This window comes from Oreochromis aureus, linkage group 8 (assembly GCF_013358895.1).
Source record: "Oreochromis aureus strain Israel breed Guangdong linkage group 8, ZZ_aureus, whole genome shotgun sequence".
In the NCBI taxonomy this organism is placed as follows: domain Eukaryota; kingdom Metazoa; phylum Chordata; class Actinopteri; order Cichliformes; family Cichlidae; genus Oreochromis; species Oreochromis aureus.
This window is the reverse complement of record NC_052949.1, coordinates 4,819,992-4,838,362: the sequence shown is the minus strand read 5'-3', so window position 1 is coordinate 4,838,362 and position 18,371 is coordinate 4,819,992. Positions and strand designations below refer to the sequence as shown.

The window sequence follows — 18,371 nt, the reverse complement described above, 5'->3', positions numbered from 1 at the left end:
GACCTAAAGCCAGCTCACCAAAGGGTCCAAATTCAGCCTACTTGATGTCTGACTGCAGTAAAGGTACTGACTGAAATTGTGGAGAGAGAGTCTTGCATGCAAGTACGATTGGCCCTCTTATAATCATTAAAATAATTTGTCTCTCTTACTTTACATAGCACAAACATCAAGTTACATGCTCTTAAGGTAAAGAGGGGTGTGTCGAACTTTGCCATGTCATTTCCTCCAGTATTTCTGAGCCACGTGAACGTTCAGCAACTATTACACAACATAAAAATCTGTCAGAAACTGCAACCAAATAAATTTTACACATTCTCCAACTGTGACAATCTGAAGTCAAAATCTTGTTTTTGTTCAGCGCTGAACAGAGGAAATCACACCTAGTAGATGAGCCTGGTATCCGAATGTAGGTAAAATAGAGGCCTTTCACATACAAGTTTTTAAACAGCCCTAATAAAATAACATTTCCTGCAGATATTTTCTGTACTCAGGAATTCAAGAGGGGACAAGCGCTGTTAGATAAAAAAATAATATTAATAATACTACTACTAATAATAATGATGGGTGACTTATCCAACCCTTTATACTTCTAGTGTCTGTAACTTTGAAAATATTGATAGCATGAAACTAAAATTTGCTATTTGTTCATTAAATATGGTTATTGTACAAAGATCAGATCACATAAAGACAGCCAAATCACCAAGGCGAGTGAGGATACGTCAGCCCCTCAAAAGCAGAAGCAAAACATCACAGATATGATAAGGAAAGGCTGAACGGGAATGAAGTGGAGCTTCAGTCCTTAGGACACCTCATCAGGACTGACAGACAATATGCCAGCTAAGTTAAAATAATCCACTCTGAAAGTGCAGAACAATCTAAAAATCAGACAACAGAAGAGATGGAGGAAGAGCTTCAGCTGCAGTTTACTAAAGCACAAACAGAGCGATCATTACAAGTCCAATGACCTCAATCACCAGGGTGACTGAGGAGGTTGAGAAAGAGGAGGGGTCAGTTAGAAAGAACCCACTACTACCTCATTCTTTCTCCCAACGAGGAGCTCCTCCCCTCCTCTCTAATCAGGACAAATTTTCCTCCCCCCTCAACTCCCACACACACACAAAGTGCCAGCAGTAGTCGCTTCGGCAGACGTTTTCTGGCTGTCAGCGGATTCTCCATTGTGGTGCTTCTCTGGATGCAGCACATATGTTGTCTATAACATAGTGACCCCTTAAAAACCACCATTACCGCTCAGTAACGCTGCTAAGCTCTCTCCATCAAAAACCAGCAGGTCCTGATATCCCATCCGCTGGACAGATGATCCTGCCTCATGTGAAAACAACCAGTTTTCCTATAGATGTTAATCAGGGGTACAACAACCCGACATGTGGACCAGACAATGGTCCAATCTTTACTCAAAAAGGCTACTGAGGATGCACTGATCTAATATTCAGATTTGGTGTGCAGTAGTTTGGTAACAAAAAGATGAGCAGTGCGTAGGCATTTCTCACCTGCTAGTAAGGATAAATCAACCTGATATCTTAGTCAGATGTTAGTATCCTGATCAGATATTCGTGAACTCAACATACTGACCTATTGGCTAATATGTTTAAGGTAAGAGCAGCTAGCACAAGCATTGCATAGAGGATGCCAACAAATGGGAGAGGGGAAAAAATGTAGCTTACCTAGTTACCAATTTATGTCTTGATTATATTGCATTACGCTTATCTGCTGTGTGTGTGTGTGCACACAGATGACTCACTTGCTACAGAGCAAATCTACCCAGAGGTACAAATGAAGTAACCCGAAGCTAATGATGTGTTCTCACCGAACATGAATTAAACTTTTGTCCTGCGTCACACAGTCTACCACTCAAAAGCCACCAGATGAGGAAGAGTACAAGTGATTGCTGAAATCTAGTGAATGCAACATATTGCAATGAAGTGCTGTGAATTTGCTCATTTTCCCTGTACAATAGTGAAGGGTTTTTGCGATGCAGAATGAAGCAAATTCTTTGCTGAAAATCTCACACTATGAGCGAGACATTTTTGTCTCCATCTCACTTGTTTACTTTCAGTCTTGTACACCAGGCAGAAGCTAGAAAGACAATTTGGTGCAGCAAATGCTGGGAAGCTATTACTGCAATAATATGCCAATATAAGGAATTACATTTTATGCGCAGAGTAAGTAAAGCAATCTTTAAGTTGAACTCAATATTGTCTTACATATAAGTAATGATTCCCAGTGTCCTCCTCAGAATAGGGCTCTGCAGTTAATCTAATTTCATAATCATTTAAAACATGATCATCAGGATAAAAGTGCGTTCTGTTTTTGTCCTTTACTTTTGCCCCTCAAGAAACTCCCCACCAGTCTGTGGTGGGTTTAGTTCAATACACATTAACTTTGTTAGTTTATTCAGTTAGATGGTAATCAAAGTTCATCTGATTGTTTTTGTAATTGTGACTTGGGAAAAAAAAACAAACCCCTCATTCTGTCAATACTGGCAGGTCATAACCCCACAGAATGAGGAATACTGAAACACTGGTGGTGGATTAGAATAGCAGACACCTGAAGCCAAAGGTTTAAAAATCAACTTTAATCATCTTTCTGACCCACTAGCTCCACAGAGACTGTTCACTTCCTTTTCAAATAGAAACAGAACTTGGTGAATCAACTGCATGTGCTTGTATAACAGTTGGCAATTCTAATAAGCTGTAATCTGAGCCACCATGTTTTGGTTTATCATTTCGTCATTAAAAGCACATGTTGATTACAGTGTATACAGGCATGTCTGCTGTATGACAGGGGCTTGGCTGTATCACACTGGTCTGCTGGACATTTTTTTAGAAATGAAGCTCACTGATTAATTCTCTTTTTAAACCAACAGGGGAAAAAAAAGGTGCCACAAAGGACAGTAAAAATGTGCTTCCACCAACCACAGCCATGAATACACCTGTGAAGCATAACAGCAAATTAAAAGCAGTATGAGGGGGTACTGAAATAAAGGGGCTGTTTTTACAAGCTTTGAGAGCCAATGTTTTATAAGATTCATCCCAAATAGCCTCATTTTTCATCAAAAAGGTTAAACAGAATAGCAGTGAAGATGAAGCTGCTGTCACTCATGCTATACCTCGAGAAGAATCTGATCAAATGTGTAAAAGGCGATGAAAAGTGTCCTTCCTTGTGCTTCTTTTTAGCACCACTATTTTTTAAAAGTTACACAAGCATTTAAAAATAAAAGCTGTCTGTATTTAGCTGATTTAAATACTAAGCTGAAAAATGACAGCAGTCATCCCACTTTCTGATGCAGTGATACCTGAAGCATGCTGAAGTGAACACAATTAGAGAGGTTTCAAAACTAGAAATGCATTTACTTCCTTGAAAAGTTATTAGAAAATGTGAATGTGTGTGTATATTTGTTTTTTGTGGGGACCAGTGAAACTCGACAGTTATACAACTGCAGTACGCATTGTTAGGTTTGTTTCACTGTATCACTCTTACACAACAATGCTTAAAATTAGTATAGGACCGACGTTAACACAGACTAGGGCTTTGTGATTACGCCACGATTAATATGATTACATACAGAAAAACAGGAGCTTCAACTTAAAAGAATTAAGTGGATTTCCATGCCCTTTAAATATAATTGAATTAAATAAATAAATAAATAAATAAATAAATAAACATGAACTGAGGTAAAACTGCCACAAGCCTGGCTGAGTGTAATTTTGTAAAAAAAAAATTTAGTAAAGAAAAAGGCAGATTCTTTAATCTAAATTATCTTGTTTAATATAAAATTTAATTAACTGCACAGCCAAAGCACAGACAGAACTATTGTCCATGTAAATAAAAGTCATGTCCACCCACGTCACCTGTGATCAGCTGCTTTCACAAATACAGTGAGTTCTAGTTTAAAAGTGTAGGTTTAACCTGAACTTTCTCCCTCCTCTTAAACCATATTTATGATCCAGGTCCAAACTGCATATTGCCATATTATTTAACAGCATCAGTGCCACACACACCTTTGACAGGGCGCCTCCCATAATCTGTAACTTTCCGTAAACTTATGATGTGACATCTGCTCCCAGCTCGCAGCCTGATTGGCAAGCTGTGTGTGGAGGTCAGAGAGGAGCTGGGTCATTGTACTTTTCTCTCTCTTTCATGTGAACAGCTAAATGCAGCACTATCAATATCTTCCAGGAGAGAGACAGTTTAAAAATGTGGTCCCACACCCATTCAAACTTGCAGCAATGGCTTGCGTTTTACCTCCACCTTCCTCTGAAGCAGTCTGCAGCAAATGCAAACATTTGATACTCAACAGATGTGCCACAACTCCAAAGAGCAGTCATTTAACCTGAATTTTCATATTTTACTCCGGCTGGCAATAAAGAGAGTGGACAAGTTAGGGCTGAACTGGAAGACTTCTTCCAGCCAGGCAACTGAAGGCATGACTGGAAGACTTCTTCCAGTTCAGGTCAGAAGTGTCAAATCTGACCCAGTGGGTGAATATGCAAAGTCTGAAAATTCATTAAATGTACTGCTGTTCCCGCTGTTATACTTTGATCACTATTATTTAACCTCAACCCCCCCCCAAAAAATACCTCTGCAAATGTTTCCCTATCTTTAAATAAGTACATTATGGAAAATAATTACCAGGTCCATAAGCCCAACTCAAAGATCAGCCTCAATTGACTTCCGTAAAAACTAAAAAAATGTAAAAAAGCCAGGCAACTGAAGGCATGACAGGAAAGTTCAATTTCAAACATTTCTCTCATTCCTTGAGTCTAAAGATCAGGCTGAAAGGTTACGAAAACTTCACATGTAATTTTTTTGTAGCTAAACACAAAAAAAAATTACATGTGAATAGTTACTTCTTTATGAGTGAAAGAATCTATGTAGAGGTAAAAATACTTTTAAGGCTAAAATCGCTAACCTAACCTATTTTTAAAAATCAAATTATTAACTTCACTGCAGTTAAATTGTTTGGCACCACTGATTAAAAGCAAGTACTCATTAACTGCAAACATTTGAATTTATTATAACTTTAAAAATAAGTGTTTTTAATTAAGAGGATTATCTTAAACTTTAAATATAATTCACTAGTTAACTTATGAAAAAAATAAAACACTTCCAAAATCTAAAATGACAGAAAAATACACAGACTTTTGAAAATCATCTAATTTTTAGTTTTTTGCCAGAATCATGGTTTTGTTTTTAGGCAAAAAGAAAGCAACCCCACTCTGCCAAATGAGCCGTTTTCACCACGGGGTCTGTGTGGGTAAGTGAAATTACTAGAACTTTAGCGAGCTATGTTCAAGTAGAGCAAAGTTGAGCTTAACACCAAAAACTCTCAGCCTGAGTGTGCTCTAGTTTCTGAAGAATTACATTTTATATATGCAAACTGACTAGCAATGCAGAAGGAAGCTGTGTAGTAAAAGTACGACTTGCACTGTCATAAGAATTTGCATGAATATGTTTTCACGCTGGGCCTCATCTGTTGCCAAGTGTGTTTTACACTGCAAGAACTGTAGCTGACACAAGAGGGATTATAAAATCAATAAGTATTTATCACCAAGATGATTAAATCCGTCAAATTTCTTTCACTTTGACCCATCCACAAATGTAAGTGATTTCAACATCTGTCATTAGTCACAGAGGACAGAGTCAGTACTGAACACAGGAACGATTTCAATGACACAGGTTTAAAGTTTCAGAGCTCTAATGCACACATTACAAATAAACTGCATCGCTGAGAGGCAAAGTAAATTAATATTTAATTTGTGAAAGCACAAAATAAATACTTTCCTGCAGAAATACTTCACGGGTACATTTCTCTGTTTATATCCTTTCTAGATCATTATCACACGTTCCTCTGATCATAACTGATGTAGATAGAAGTCAAATTATTTATTTTGTGCGAAACAGAAGCGAAACGACACATCAAACACACCGTGCACCTTAGAGCCTGAAGCAGTAACCCCAAGTTAACACCGAAAGCTCTTAACCACCATCGCAATGCGCATCATCTCTGACTAGAGTCTTTAGTTTTGTCATGACAGGTAACTACTACAAAGACATTAAGGCCGCATTAAACCTGATTTGTACTTCAAACCTCAGGTTTAGGTTGGACTAGAGCTGGGCGATATGACCCAAAATTCAAATCTCGATATTTTTTAGCTGGATGGCGATATAAGATATATATCTCGATATTTTTTTAAAGCCACAAAGTAAGAACAAAAAGAGAGTTCTTAGTCAAAGCTGTGTCCCAGATGTCACACAGGCACTTTTATTAACATACAGCATAGATGTACATGAAAAAAACTACTCAAAAATAAATTATGAGCATTTATTAAATAATGATGCTCTATAAATAAAAGAAAACTATGTTGTTTTGTGCATAACAAAGAGCTCACAATTGTGCAGTCAAAATGTAAACTAAAAGACGCTGAACATAATAACAGACAGATTTCACAGCTGCTCTGTTCCCAACTTCTACTGCGTGACTGACAGCCTGGAGTTTGAAATCGCTTCGTAACCATGTCTCTGAACAGGTGCCATTTATGGTCCTTATACACACACAATACGGTAATATTACGTTGAAGCACAGTACGTATTACTCCGCGAGGCTCCTCAGTACCCGTAATGCTCCGACAATCCATCAAGCGGTGCAGCTCCGTAGCTTACCAAAGTCGAACTAAAACATTTTTTGACAGATTGCTGAGCGCTGTGTATCACATAAAATCGGTTCGCGGTCATCAAGCACAACCAGAATTCATACAAAAGGCGTGCAAGTCAACTTTTGAGAAAATGAAAGGATTTCAGGCCGTGCGTGGCATTAGCGTGGCTAGCTCGTTAGCGTGGTTAGCTCGTTAACACGTTGACGCCGTCCAGCCCCACGCACAGGGCGATGCGCAGTAACTCATTAACGGAGATTTGCCGTGTCCATCTGTTCGCTGCCTGCAGGTGAAGCGATGGGGGAGAAGGGGGAGTTGTGTTCAGTGAAGGAGAGGCGAGGTCGAGTAACGTTGCGTAAAGACAAAAGTGGATGAAAGAGAGGCAAACTTGTGGCTCCGCAACTATAATTATAACGTAACATAGACTATATCGATATAAAGGATATTGTCACATCTTATATCTCGTATAAAAATATATCGATATTTTTAAAAAAATCGATATATCGCCTAGCTCTAGGTTGGACCCTCCAAAACATCTCTGCAGGACTATACAAGGTGGTTAAAGACAAGCTGCAGTACCGGCCCTGTGTCAAATGCAGTTTAGGTTAGCTATCATCTAACCTCAAACAGACCAGTTCAGGCATCCTACAGCTCAAAGCAGGAAAGATTTAAGGCTATTTAAATGCTACTCAATCTTTTCAACTCTCTCTGGCATTAAAGGGAAGGTGATTTTTTTTTTGTTTTTTTAAATCATAAAATCCAACTTTTCACTGCTTAGCATTTTCAAGACTTCTAGTATTTGTGTAAGTATGCAAACTATGAAGGAAAATGTATCCAACCAACCAAACTATATAACTAAAACTCCCATAACTTCCACTCTCTACCATACTCATATTGATACTTTGAAACGTGACCTCTGAATCGCTATATCCATTTTTCCAATTCTGCTTCACAACCACCAAGCCATCATTCATACTATGTAACAAGAACACAGAGAAATCAAAGCGAGCAGCTGTCATTTTATTTCTTTGTCCTCCAGAGTGAAGGGTTTTCAAATCCATTAAATAATAAAAAGTGCTGAAAATTGTCCTAACATTGACATTATTTTCTTCAGATATAACTGATGTGCCAGGGGTGAGCCAGCAGCTGGTCAGGCTCATCTTTTCATAGGAAGCAAACTGAACAAAGCAGGCTGAGGCAGGGTGTGGGGCAGGAGAAACTAGAGAGGGCAAATTCAGCTGGAGAGCTGCAGCAGCAGCAAGTCATTACATAAAAGAGGAGGGTTATGTAACGACTGTGGGTTCGTGTTCAGGAACTCGGCTCGAGCTAAACGCATCCAGATGTGTCAGAGCAGGACAGGAACGTATACAGGGGCTCGCGTACATCCGTAAATACACAGACATGGAGGAATGAGGATGGGGAAAACGTAGCTGAGCAGCTAAGACTGCAGAGTAATGCTGAGCCATAAGCATGAAAGGCACGCTGTGGTCTCGGCCAAACTAGGTACCCTGATTCATGAGCAGAAGCAAGGTGGGCAGTAATTTTAACCGTCCCGGTGCATTAGCATCATGAGCAACATGTACTCCATCACTGAAGCACAGTTTGATCAACTGAAACATGCAAAGCCCCCAAACCTGAGTGCAAATACGCAGACGTTTTCATTGTTCTGTCTACGAGGCATTATGTAACATCTGAGATTTCCTGATGAGCGTTTATTGTTGCCTCAGAAACGAGAAGAAAAAAAAAAAATGTGCCCACTCATTTCTCAATGCAGCGTAACAGGCCTAACCTAATGCATCCAAGTGATTCTGCAGATAGTTTATAAAGGAAAGCGGCACGGACAGACATCACATTCACAGCCCTGCACCAGATGCTGGCCAGTTGGCTGGCCCCCCAATCCTCTGAGATACGAGAAACCACGTCTACAGTAAAGAAAGGGATGACGGGATTAGCTGTAAGTAATGCAATACATCCAAATAGGTTATTTTACACAACGCTGTCAACTCGGCTGACATTAAATAATTGAGGTGCTGCTGGCCTGAAGAAGACAACATTACATTGTGAGTGTAGTGTTGAGTGGTACCAAGCTGTAAGCCAGTAATTGGTAACTGAGACAAAGTGCCAGTTGTGAAAATGTGGCTTCATGGTTATATGTACATACACACACATACACCTTATTTCCAGGAAGACGAACATGTTCACAAAGGGAGCTAAGGTTTCAGAGCCGCAGGGCTGGGAGCTAGGAACCAGTTTTGGGGGCTTTTTTTTATTTTTTAAATATACTGAATGAACAGATACACAATGTCTGTGTTCTTCCTGGATTACAGAAGACTTAGAGAAGAGGTTTTGACCTCTTATCCCAAGGAAAATCACCAGGCATGTTATTTAAAAAAAAAGAAAGAAAAAAAGTTGAATTTATGTGGTTTTATTTTACTCATGATAAAACGTGGCCAAAACAAAACAGGAAAATGCACAGATCCATCCATCCATCCATCCTCATCCGCTTTATCCGAAGTCGGGTCGCGGGGGCAGCAGCCTAAGCAGAGAAGCCCAGACCTCCCTCTCCCCAGCCACCTCCTCCAGCTCATCCGGGGGAACACCAAGGCGTTCCCAGGCCAGCCGAGAGATATAATCTCTCCAGCGCGTCCTGGGTCTGCCCCGGGGCCTCCTCCCGGTGGGACATGCCCGGAACACCTCACCCAGGAGGCGCCCAGGGGGCATCCTTGTCAGATGCCCGAACCACCTCAACTGGCTCCTTTCGAAAATGCACAGATGACTTAGGAAAACACTGACTTACTGCAAATCAATTACATTGCGTACACCTGTAGTCGCCCTCCAGAGGCCAATTTTGAGCCAGAGAAATTAAAGTTTTGTATTGCCTATTTTCTTAGCAGGTATCACGATAAACAAAAAATACAGAATTTTCCTCTGCTTTGAAAATTTAAAACTGGTCGTGTGTAATGTCTTCAAATTACCAGCTGAATATTTCGGGGCTTTTCCAAGATCAAAATTTGTCTTTGGTAGGTGAGCATAAGCATGTTAAGAGTCCCCACTGAGCTTAAACATTGCTCCAGTTAAGTGATATCAGTCTACTCTCACATTTTACACAAAACTACTGCAGACCCACACTACTTTGTGGGGGTGATAATTCCTCTTACTTTGGTTGTCTGTCTGTCTGGCTAATGGTGGGTGGCTGCATAGCACCTTAGAGCCAGCAGCTAACTGGTGTTGGACATTAATAAAACACTAATATTTAGTGTTAACCTATTATTATGTGGAGTGCTGACTACAAATATATAACAATATTTAAACGCCTGCTTACTGTAAAGTTACAGCCACTCATCATCTGCCTTCAAGTAAAGAGAGGCACTTCTTTCTGTCAGGGCAGCAGCTAACTACTATCAATGAAAACACAAATAGTTTAACCAAATAGCATTTTAAATAGTGAGAGCAGCAACCCTTAGTCATGTAGTCCACTGGTTTGTGCATGTACAAACGGCAAAACCAAAGTTTCAAGGCACACCTGTACTCTTATCTGCTGTTCATTCTTTTTTGATATTGTAACGCAGCTTCTGACAGCCCAACCTGTACCTCAACTCCATCTCTGCTTCTGATACTTTAACCCAACCCAACAGTCTTGCGCGTTCTGGTTCAAATTCAGAACTCTTTAACTGGCAGATATTTTGTTTCCAAATGCCTCGTCAGCTAGCTTGACATCATGCTGGCATTAACCAACACCTCCCAACAGATGCCACACGTCAGCTGAGCCCTGTTGATATCACTTGTCTCACTAAAGTCGTAGAAGAACAGGTAGCTTTCATGTACTGATGCAACAAATTAATTAATACTTAATTGTTGTATATCACAGCAACATACGCTTGTCAAAAGATCCTGTAGCACGCATACTTGCCTAGAGCACACCAAATGGGAACCACAGGTGTTAACATTTCCTGAGTTCAATTAATCTATTTATATTTCCACAGTCTGTGTTACATAATAATGATTTATATATAATACATAAATAATAATCATGTTTATCTATAATCAAGCAGCCATAATCCAAGCCAAAACCAATTCTTTGTTAAGTTGAAACTTTACAAAATTTCAAGTAATTCACATTAAGAGCACTCTGCTGCCCTCAAACACAAAGCTTAACTAGTTGCTCTCAGGTTAAGGTCACATACATGAGTGAAAAACGACACTTGTTTGCTTAACACATCTCCTGTACAGACCTGTAGGCCCTAAGTTTGCTCCAGTAAGGTCAACATTGTTAGCCAATGATTGATTAGTGATCTTCTCTGAGCAAAACAACATTTAGAAACGGTCATACATTCACAAGTTCTGATGTGTCATTTAACATCCAGGTTAAAATCCAGCGTTTAGCAGAATTTGGGGGGACTGGAAAAACTGTACATGTATTTACAGAGACCTGCTTGAATTCACCAAAGAGCTAGTGCTTGTTAAGAGTGACTAAGGCTCCAAGAAGCCGTTGCTGCTTCACAATAAAAGCCTTGTGATGCCTGATGGCTGGAAAGCTTTCATGGTAAAGCAGCAACAAGACGTATCATGTTGGCTATAACAGAAGATTAAGTGAAGCAGATGAAGAAAAGATGAAGCCACTGTTGGGAATTTCAGCTGATTACTAGATGATGATTGGTCCCCTTTAGAGAAAGAAATCACTGAATATAATGAGCTCAGTATGAGTCATTTACATCATGTCTAAAGAGCTAACAGAGCCCAACACTTAAACCCAAATAATACCTTGAAGTACTTCAGGTGCTTGGTGAAAAGTGCTTTTGATCATCATTACTTTGGGAAATAAAAGAGATGCCTACATGATAATGTGGCGCGTTAGAGCTAACAGAAAGGGTTAAGTTAAGCCACCAATTCGTCTTGACGGGCTCTGTTTAAAGCAACATTTCCACACAGTTCCTTTTGCCTGGCATTTTCACTGACAATATGCAACTATCAGCTATGAGTTCACAAATAATACAGCCGTCTAAAATGTCACCACTTCCCATTTCTATCACCATGACCCTGATGACATCCTGACAAACCTTATCCACTACTAAAAAAGGAGACTGAAAAAACAAAACAAAAACCTTGTCGTAGTATTTTAAGGACATAACTTTGGGAACCCCCTGCAGACATGACAGCTTTCACTTTCATTACAAACATGCAACTCTGAACTGCCATATTCACCCATATTATCTAAATGACTACTACTAGTACTACTACTTTATACAGGCATTTTATTTATTTTTTCTGGCATTCTATTGTATTATATCTACATTTTAGTTATTCTATCGATAGTTGAATCAGTTATTTTATTTACATTTATTTTCCCCTTTAACTTATGTTTTATTTACTTTGCATTGAAAAGCGCTATATAAATACAATCCATTATTATATCATATTTATTTAGTTTTCTTGACTGATTTGCTTCTTTTTGTGGATGAGCAAGACAGAAAATGGTATAAAAGTATATTTACGATTTAATCAACATATTCTCGCCCCCAATGATCTCCAGAGAAAACATTCAAAAACATTTGCTCCAAAAATGCAGTCTACAGTCATGTATGCAAAGGATACAAGCTTCTTGTTAGGTTATGGAGTTATTTAGGTCAAAGGTCTAAAGTCAACACTGGAAAGGATAATAAAAATCAGTGATCTTAACTGCTTTGTTAATAATCTACCCAATCCTAAACAGGCCAGTAACTCCATTAATGCTGCTAACACCACCTGCTCTACCACCCCCGATTTCTCCCAAATCTAATGACACAGAAAGACGTCCTCTGATGTGAACTTCCCATGGAATACATTTACATGACCCCCTCCCAGCTGAGGGAAACCTGATGTCACAACAGGCAGCGTGTTAAAATATAAAACTCCCACCTTCTGCAAAACCACCACCACACCACCTCTGCAGTTCTACGTTCCTACTAGGTTTCAGTTTTACACCAAAACATTGAGGTGCTCTGTGGGTGCGCACTTTTTTGCTCTGCAGATAAATACAACGCTCAATTTCAGCTCAGGTCCTCTCAGGAGGCAACAAGTCCATTCGAGCCAGTTTGTTCTCCACAGGATAGCACCCACACAACTACACATGCTCTCTCTCTGGGTGAATTGTACCTCTTACCCCTTCCTGGAGTTTGACCCAACCACTACTGAGGCAGGCTATGTGGTTACGATTGTTACTAGCACCTGGAATGGCATAACAGAAAAAACTGCAGCAAAAACTTTCCTTGGAAATATAGGGACTGATCAACTCCCAGCACCATGAAATGTTAAGAGTACTGTGGCTTTACCAAACAGTGCAGCCACATTTTAAATGAACCACCGCTGTGGAGCTTCAGTATAAAATCTTTTTCCAACATAAGACTTCTCTCAGTGTTTTTTACCTCGAGTCTTTGAAGGCTCTAACCAGCTGTGTACTTGTGTACAAACTCCCTGACAGCCTGACGTCTCAGAGGGTGACTTACATTTTGACATGCCGCTGCTCAATGTCCACTCGGGACAGTTCTTCCTCCTCCAGGTCAGAGTCCCCTCCGGAGCTACTCTCTGTTACGTCAGAGTCAAAGGCGCTTTCTGCTGAATGAAGGTTGGCTGAGCCACTCAAATACAACCTCTCCAGCTCCAAGGGCATCGAGCCACCTTTCAGGAAACGACTCAGACCGTCCCGGTTGTTTGACGAGTGGCGTCCGGTCCTCCATGAAGCTGTGGGGACTGCAGTCTCTGATTTCCTGTTGCTGCCTAGTAGCCGATTCAAGGCCGTGTCCAAGAAGCCACCAAGCTGCTGCTGAATGTGCCGCTCAACCTGCTTTGCCTGAACCACCTGAAGACGTTTGTGGAGGCGCCGCAGTCGGCTCTCGAGCTCAGCCTGGCGGCTGCTATTAATATGTGTGCGTTCTCTTACATGAGCATCGAGGCTATCTGAGGAAGAACTGCAGGGTATGGGAGGCACAGGTGTGCATGGCGGTGAGCCCTGCTGACTGCTGCCTGGCCTCTCTCCATCAGAACCCTGTGGCTGACTCGTAGGGGTATCTGGATCTGCGTCCTCTAAATTCGCCTGTTCAGCTGGGTTAGGGTTGTCGCTGGTAAAGGGAGAAAGTGCGGCTGACTGAAGCACTGGCGGTTCGAGGTTTTGTCCATCTGTGTTTTGAGAAACCCCGGAGGAATGCCTCCGTTTGAGAGCTCCTTTCACTGGGATGTGCCCTGTTAAGGTCGCCGTCAAAGTCTCAGAGTCAAAGGGCAGGTTCTGGGGCTGAGAGTCTGTAGCGGCGGGAGGCTTGTCACCATTCACCGCGACCACACAACCAGAGGTGGACATGGTGGCCAGCTTCTTAGCCAGGCCGTTGACAGGTGCCATGGGCTGGCCGCTTCCGTTGGTGCCACCACTCATGAGACTTTTGAGCTGGCCACTCGACAGTTCAATCGCCTGCCTCTTCCTGAGGAAGTCTGCGTTGCCGTTGAGCAGGGAGTTGGGCAGTATTCTGTGGCTTTTCAGCACAGACTGTTTAATGAGGACTCCTTGCAGCTTAATTGACTCCTTAGTTGAAGGAACAGGTGTCACATCCGAGTAAAGATAAGAAGCCACAAGTGGCTGGAGTTTGCCCAGGGCAGATGCCTGGGACACAGAGTCAGATTGGGCCTGTGGCTGCTGCTGTTCCTGGTTGCCGCCTCCGCCACAAAAGTCGAGGGGACACTCTTCGGAGGTGGCCTTGCACTTGGCAGGGCCGCTGCTGTGGATGAGGATGTTGCTGGCGTTACCGTTGTTCTCTGCACTGGCTGGTGAGAGACTCGAGGATGGGGCAGCCAGTTTGAAGCGGATGTGGTGAGCTTCGGCTGGGGCGTCGGTGAGAGCGGGCGCCATCGCAGCCATACAGTGCAGAGGGACGGGCACCGCGGCCTGCTCCACTCCACCCGCTTACTGCCCCACCTGAGGACAGCCTGCAGAGACAAACAAACAAACAAACAAACAAAAAAGAAGAAGAAGAAATAAAATTAAGAGTCATCGTATTAACAAAAACCACCCATCATCAAATTCTGATCCTATCTCACATGAGGGAGTTGTGTGGTATACATCCATCAGTGCTTAAGAAGTAACATTAATAACTGTATACAGGGATGTTCCTCATCACAAATTAAACGAACATACAGATACCACCTATGCTCATTTAAAACTGAAACCAGCAGCTCCATAAGTGTCACTTCTATTCATTCATTCAAAATTTCTCAGGTGGAAAGTGAGAAAGAGGGAACCATAAGACCTGTTCTTGAAATATGAGAAACCATATTAGATACAAAAAATGCAGTATTTTAGTTTCTGTGACTGTGTTCAGCAACTAAGTACACAAAAATATGCTTTATTCAAAGCACTTCTTGCACAGTGAAATTTTTGTTGCCCACGCTTCTTCTTCTATTGTTTTTGTTTTATAAATACAATAATATTATTATTGCAAGAAAAACAATATAATAAAAACAGTAGTAATAATAGAAGAAGGAGGAGAAAAAGATGAACATTAATATTTTAAATACTAAGAATTTTGTATTTCTTTTTTAATTACAAAATTACTCAACTGTGTCATACATCAGCCATGATACATCATAGATCTATAGTATCATCATACTAGTATAAATTTTTATGGTGACATAATATCATCACAATATCATTACTGTAAAACAATATGCTTTTATGTGCAACAAGCCCAGGCATGTCTGAGAGCGATGAAGATTTGGTGCCTAAAAGGAAATATTTCAACAATCTCCACTAAGGTGCGGTAACTTACAAAAAAGTACAAGAAAATTGTTCTACTCTAAAGGTGGAAACAAACATGTTTCACCACTTCAGAGAAAAAAATATTATTAAAATAAATAAACTTTAAAAACAAAAACAAATAAGGCTATGGAGGAATGGATACTAGTAGCTCACAAATGTAAACAAGGGTGGATGGAAATTACTGAACCGGTCACACGGTAGTGAAGGAGGACTTTGAGCAACTGATTAAAAAGCTCAACCAAAGTTACAACATCCCATGTATTAAATATTTTTCAGATTTATTATGTGATAATATTGTGCAGCTATTGAACCGTTACAAGGTTGCATTGATTTAGCTATTGTTAAACAACTATTTTATAGTTAAGATTTCCAGGGGGAAAAGCCAACAAGACCACATTTCTCTTTTGCTGTGTCACTGGATATAATGCTGTGTCACTACTACACTAACGCTGCCATCAGCACCCTTTTTCAATAGATTCACACTTCAAATTAGCAATTTCTCATCCATGACATTAGCTCATTAGAAAAGAAGGATGGCCCATGTCCTTGGTTCACTTGTAACCCACAGGCCCCAAGAATCAAACATGAAGAATTCAGTATTTTCAAGATTATCAGGATTTAAAGCTGCGGTTACATCAACCACCCCTAATATGTACTAGCCTAATATGTACTAGCCATCTTCACAAGATGGCTAGAAATACTGGGAGAATTTGTGTTTTTTTGTCAAACAAGGCAACAGGAAAAAGCAGGAACTCCTTGTGTTTACTGTACACTGACTAATCTTGCTGGTGTTGGTAATATCCCCACCCCCTAACCCAGTCCCTCTGTTAGCCAGGAAAAATCCATATTTTGTCCATATACTTAAAAAAAATTATTCTCCATAATAATTGTTTATCATGATGGGAAAAACATGAATGCAGACTGTGCCTGTACACAACAAAACTAAAAACAAAATACTTGCTGTACAGGTTCTATAAGACTGTACAGTGAGTGGAAAATTACTAACCACCACCCCAAAAGAAAGTTTCTTACCCTAAACCTTTATTAAAATATGTTCAATGTAAATGCACTAATACTAATGAAAACTCTGTGACATTGACTCAGAATGCTAAAGCTAAGCTGAAGCCTGAATGATCAAGTTAAACACCTAATCAGCTGAACTGGTCACTCTTTGACATGCTGCTGACCTGTGAACTGCTAAAGATGAAAACATGAGCAAAGTTGAAGGGTAGGAATATCCCAGGCAAAAGTGTTTTCAGTCTCTTAAAATACAATCGTTCAGTCCAGAACCATTCTTTGGCTGTCACTGAAATCACCAATAATTTGTCAACAGAGGGACCCACAACATCCGGTAAGTACAAATAAATTAAAATCCACACACTGACCTTGGGGCGGGTGATGCTCAAGACACAGATGGAATAAACAGACAACTGAGCTAAATCCCAGGCTAATAAATTATTATTCCCACTCCACCCATGCCTGTGTGAACAAGCCTTCATTGTCTTTAATTTAACAAGGCTCCTCTTTAAAGAATACGCTTTGGAAGACATCTTTTTATGAGAAGCGAGGAAAAGCCAATGCAAACTGCCCCAAACCCCACTGCCCTACATGTGCCCTGGTAAGTCAGTATGCAGCAGGGTTTCTTACAGTAAGTAGGTGGATTTAGGTCCCAGCATTAGCCCAAAGCACATGATGTCATCCTGACTATTTCTTGTTTAATTTTCAGCTGAACCTATTTTACCTTTCCCTAAATAATTACCCAATTACAGCTGCCAGGAAATTATTTAAATTTAAAGAAAACCTTAAGGACGACAAAAGTACCAAGTATCGCTTGTATCTATGTTAAACTTTTAGATAAAATCCTCCCTTCTCACAATTCAGCAGATAAAAATCGAGCTGCATGTACGCTGTAGCGTCTGCAGGGCGAGATGAATGGAGGCGGTTCTCAGTATTTTCACCGCAGTTTCTAGTCAGCGCGCACTACGCCATGTTGGTATTTCCGAAGCAGATTATGCAATGCAATTCATCCACCTTAAAAAAAACGCCCATTCCGCTTTAAACACACTGAGCGAGTTCATGCAACACACTGAGCACAGAACAGTAGGTAATTTAAATAACCAATCCTACCAACCGACTGCACCATTAGTGAGTCTCTGTAGAGATGCGACAAAAATAATGTCCACATCCAACGTTTAGCCAAGCATAACGCAATCACCAAAATGTCTTCCTGGTGTTTACAAAAGCGTTTTGAGAGCACACGGCTATAATACTCTATTCATACCCTTGAAGCAAACACAAGAGCAGAGTGATTGTAACATCGAGACGTGCCTAAATATCTTCAGAAAACATACACGCGAGCAGCAGATCACGCAGCAGGGAAACTCGGCAGATAAATATCTCCTCCGTGGAGCCTGTCACTTCAGACACACTGCGTGCAAATTAACGCTGCTGATGCAAGAAACACAACCTCTCCGCAAGCTTACCCTCCAGCTGCAACGAAGAGCTGCCCATCCGCGACACATTAGATCTTTTATTTTGAAGCTCTCTCTTCAATATCTCGGCCGTAAACTTTGAGCTAACCCAGTAAGGCACGTAAACATTTCCAGCCTGCGTAACCTGCGGTGCGCCCGGGCTGATAGTTTGAGGCGCATAAACGCCCAGCACTGACATGTATTATGAGAGTATAAATAACGAAACGGGGAATTGGCGTGAGAATGTATCCTGGCCTCTTGTTAGCATCTGGCCATCCTCACAACTTATTTAAAACGCGCTGGGAGCGAAATGCAGGACGCAGACATGGTTTGCATTGTAATTAGACCTACAAGAACAAATGCGAGGCAGCCCTGTTGTTTTTACATTTAAATGTACAGCAGTCCTCCTTTAGTTCGCCAAACAAATGGGGCTCAAATGTGTCAAAAGCG

General features: G+C 40.8%; 1 protein-coding gene across 7 annotated transcripts in view; it reads right to left on the bottom strand.

Annotated features, from left to right (window-relative positions):
- Positions 1-18,371, bottom strand: part of LOC116321243 (KAT8 regulatory NSL complex subunit 1) — a 41,983-nt gene that overhangs the window by 17,172 nt on the left and 6,440 nt on the right. For 6 of the 7 annotated variants that reach the window (XM_031741033.2, XM_039616248.1, XM_039616249.1 and 3 more), the window contains one exon: positions 13,154-14,621. In XM_031741033.2, coding sequence (XP_031596893.1) covers positions 13,154-14,553 — 1,400 coding nt within the window. In that variant the 5' untranslated portion in view covers positions 14,554-14,621. Of the gene's footprint in view, positions 1-13,153; positions 14,622-17,933; positions 18,078-18,371 lie in introns of those variants that run through there. The other variant, XM_031741034.2, reaches the window with a different exon arrangement.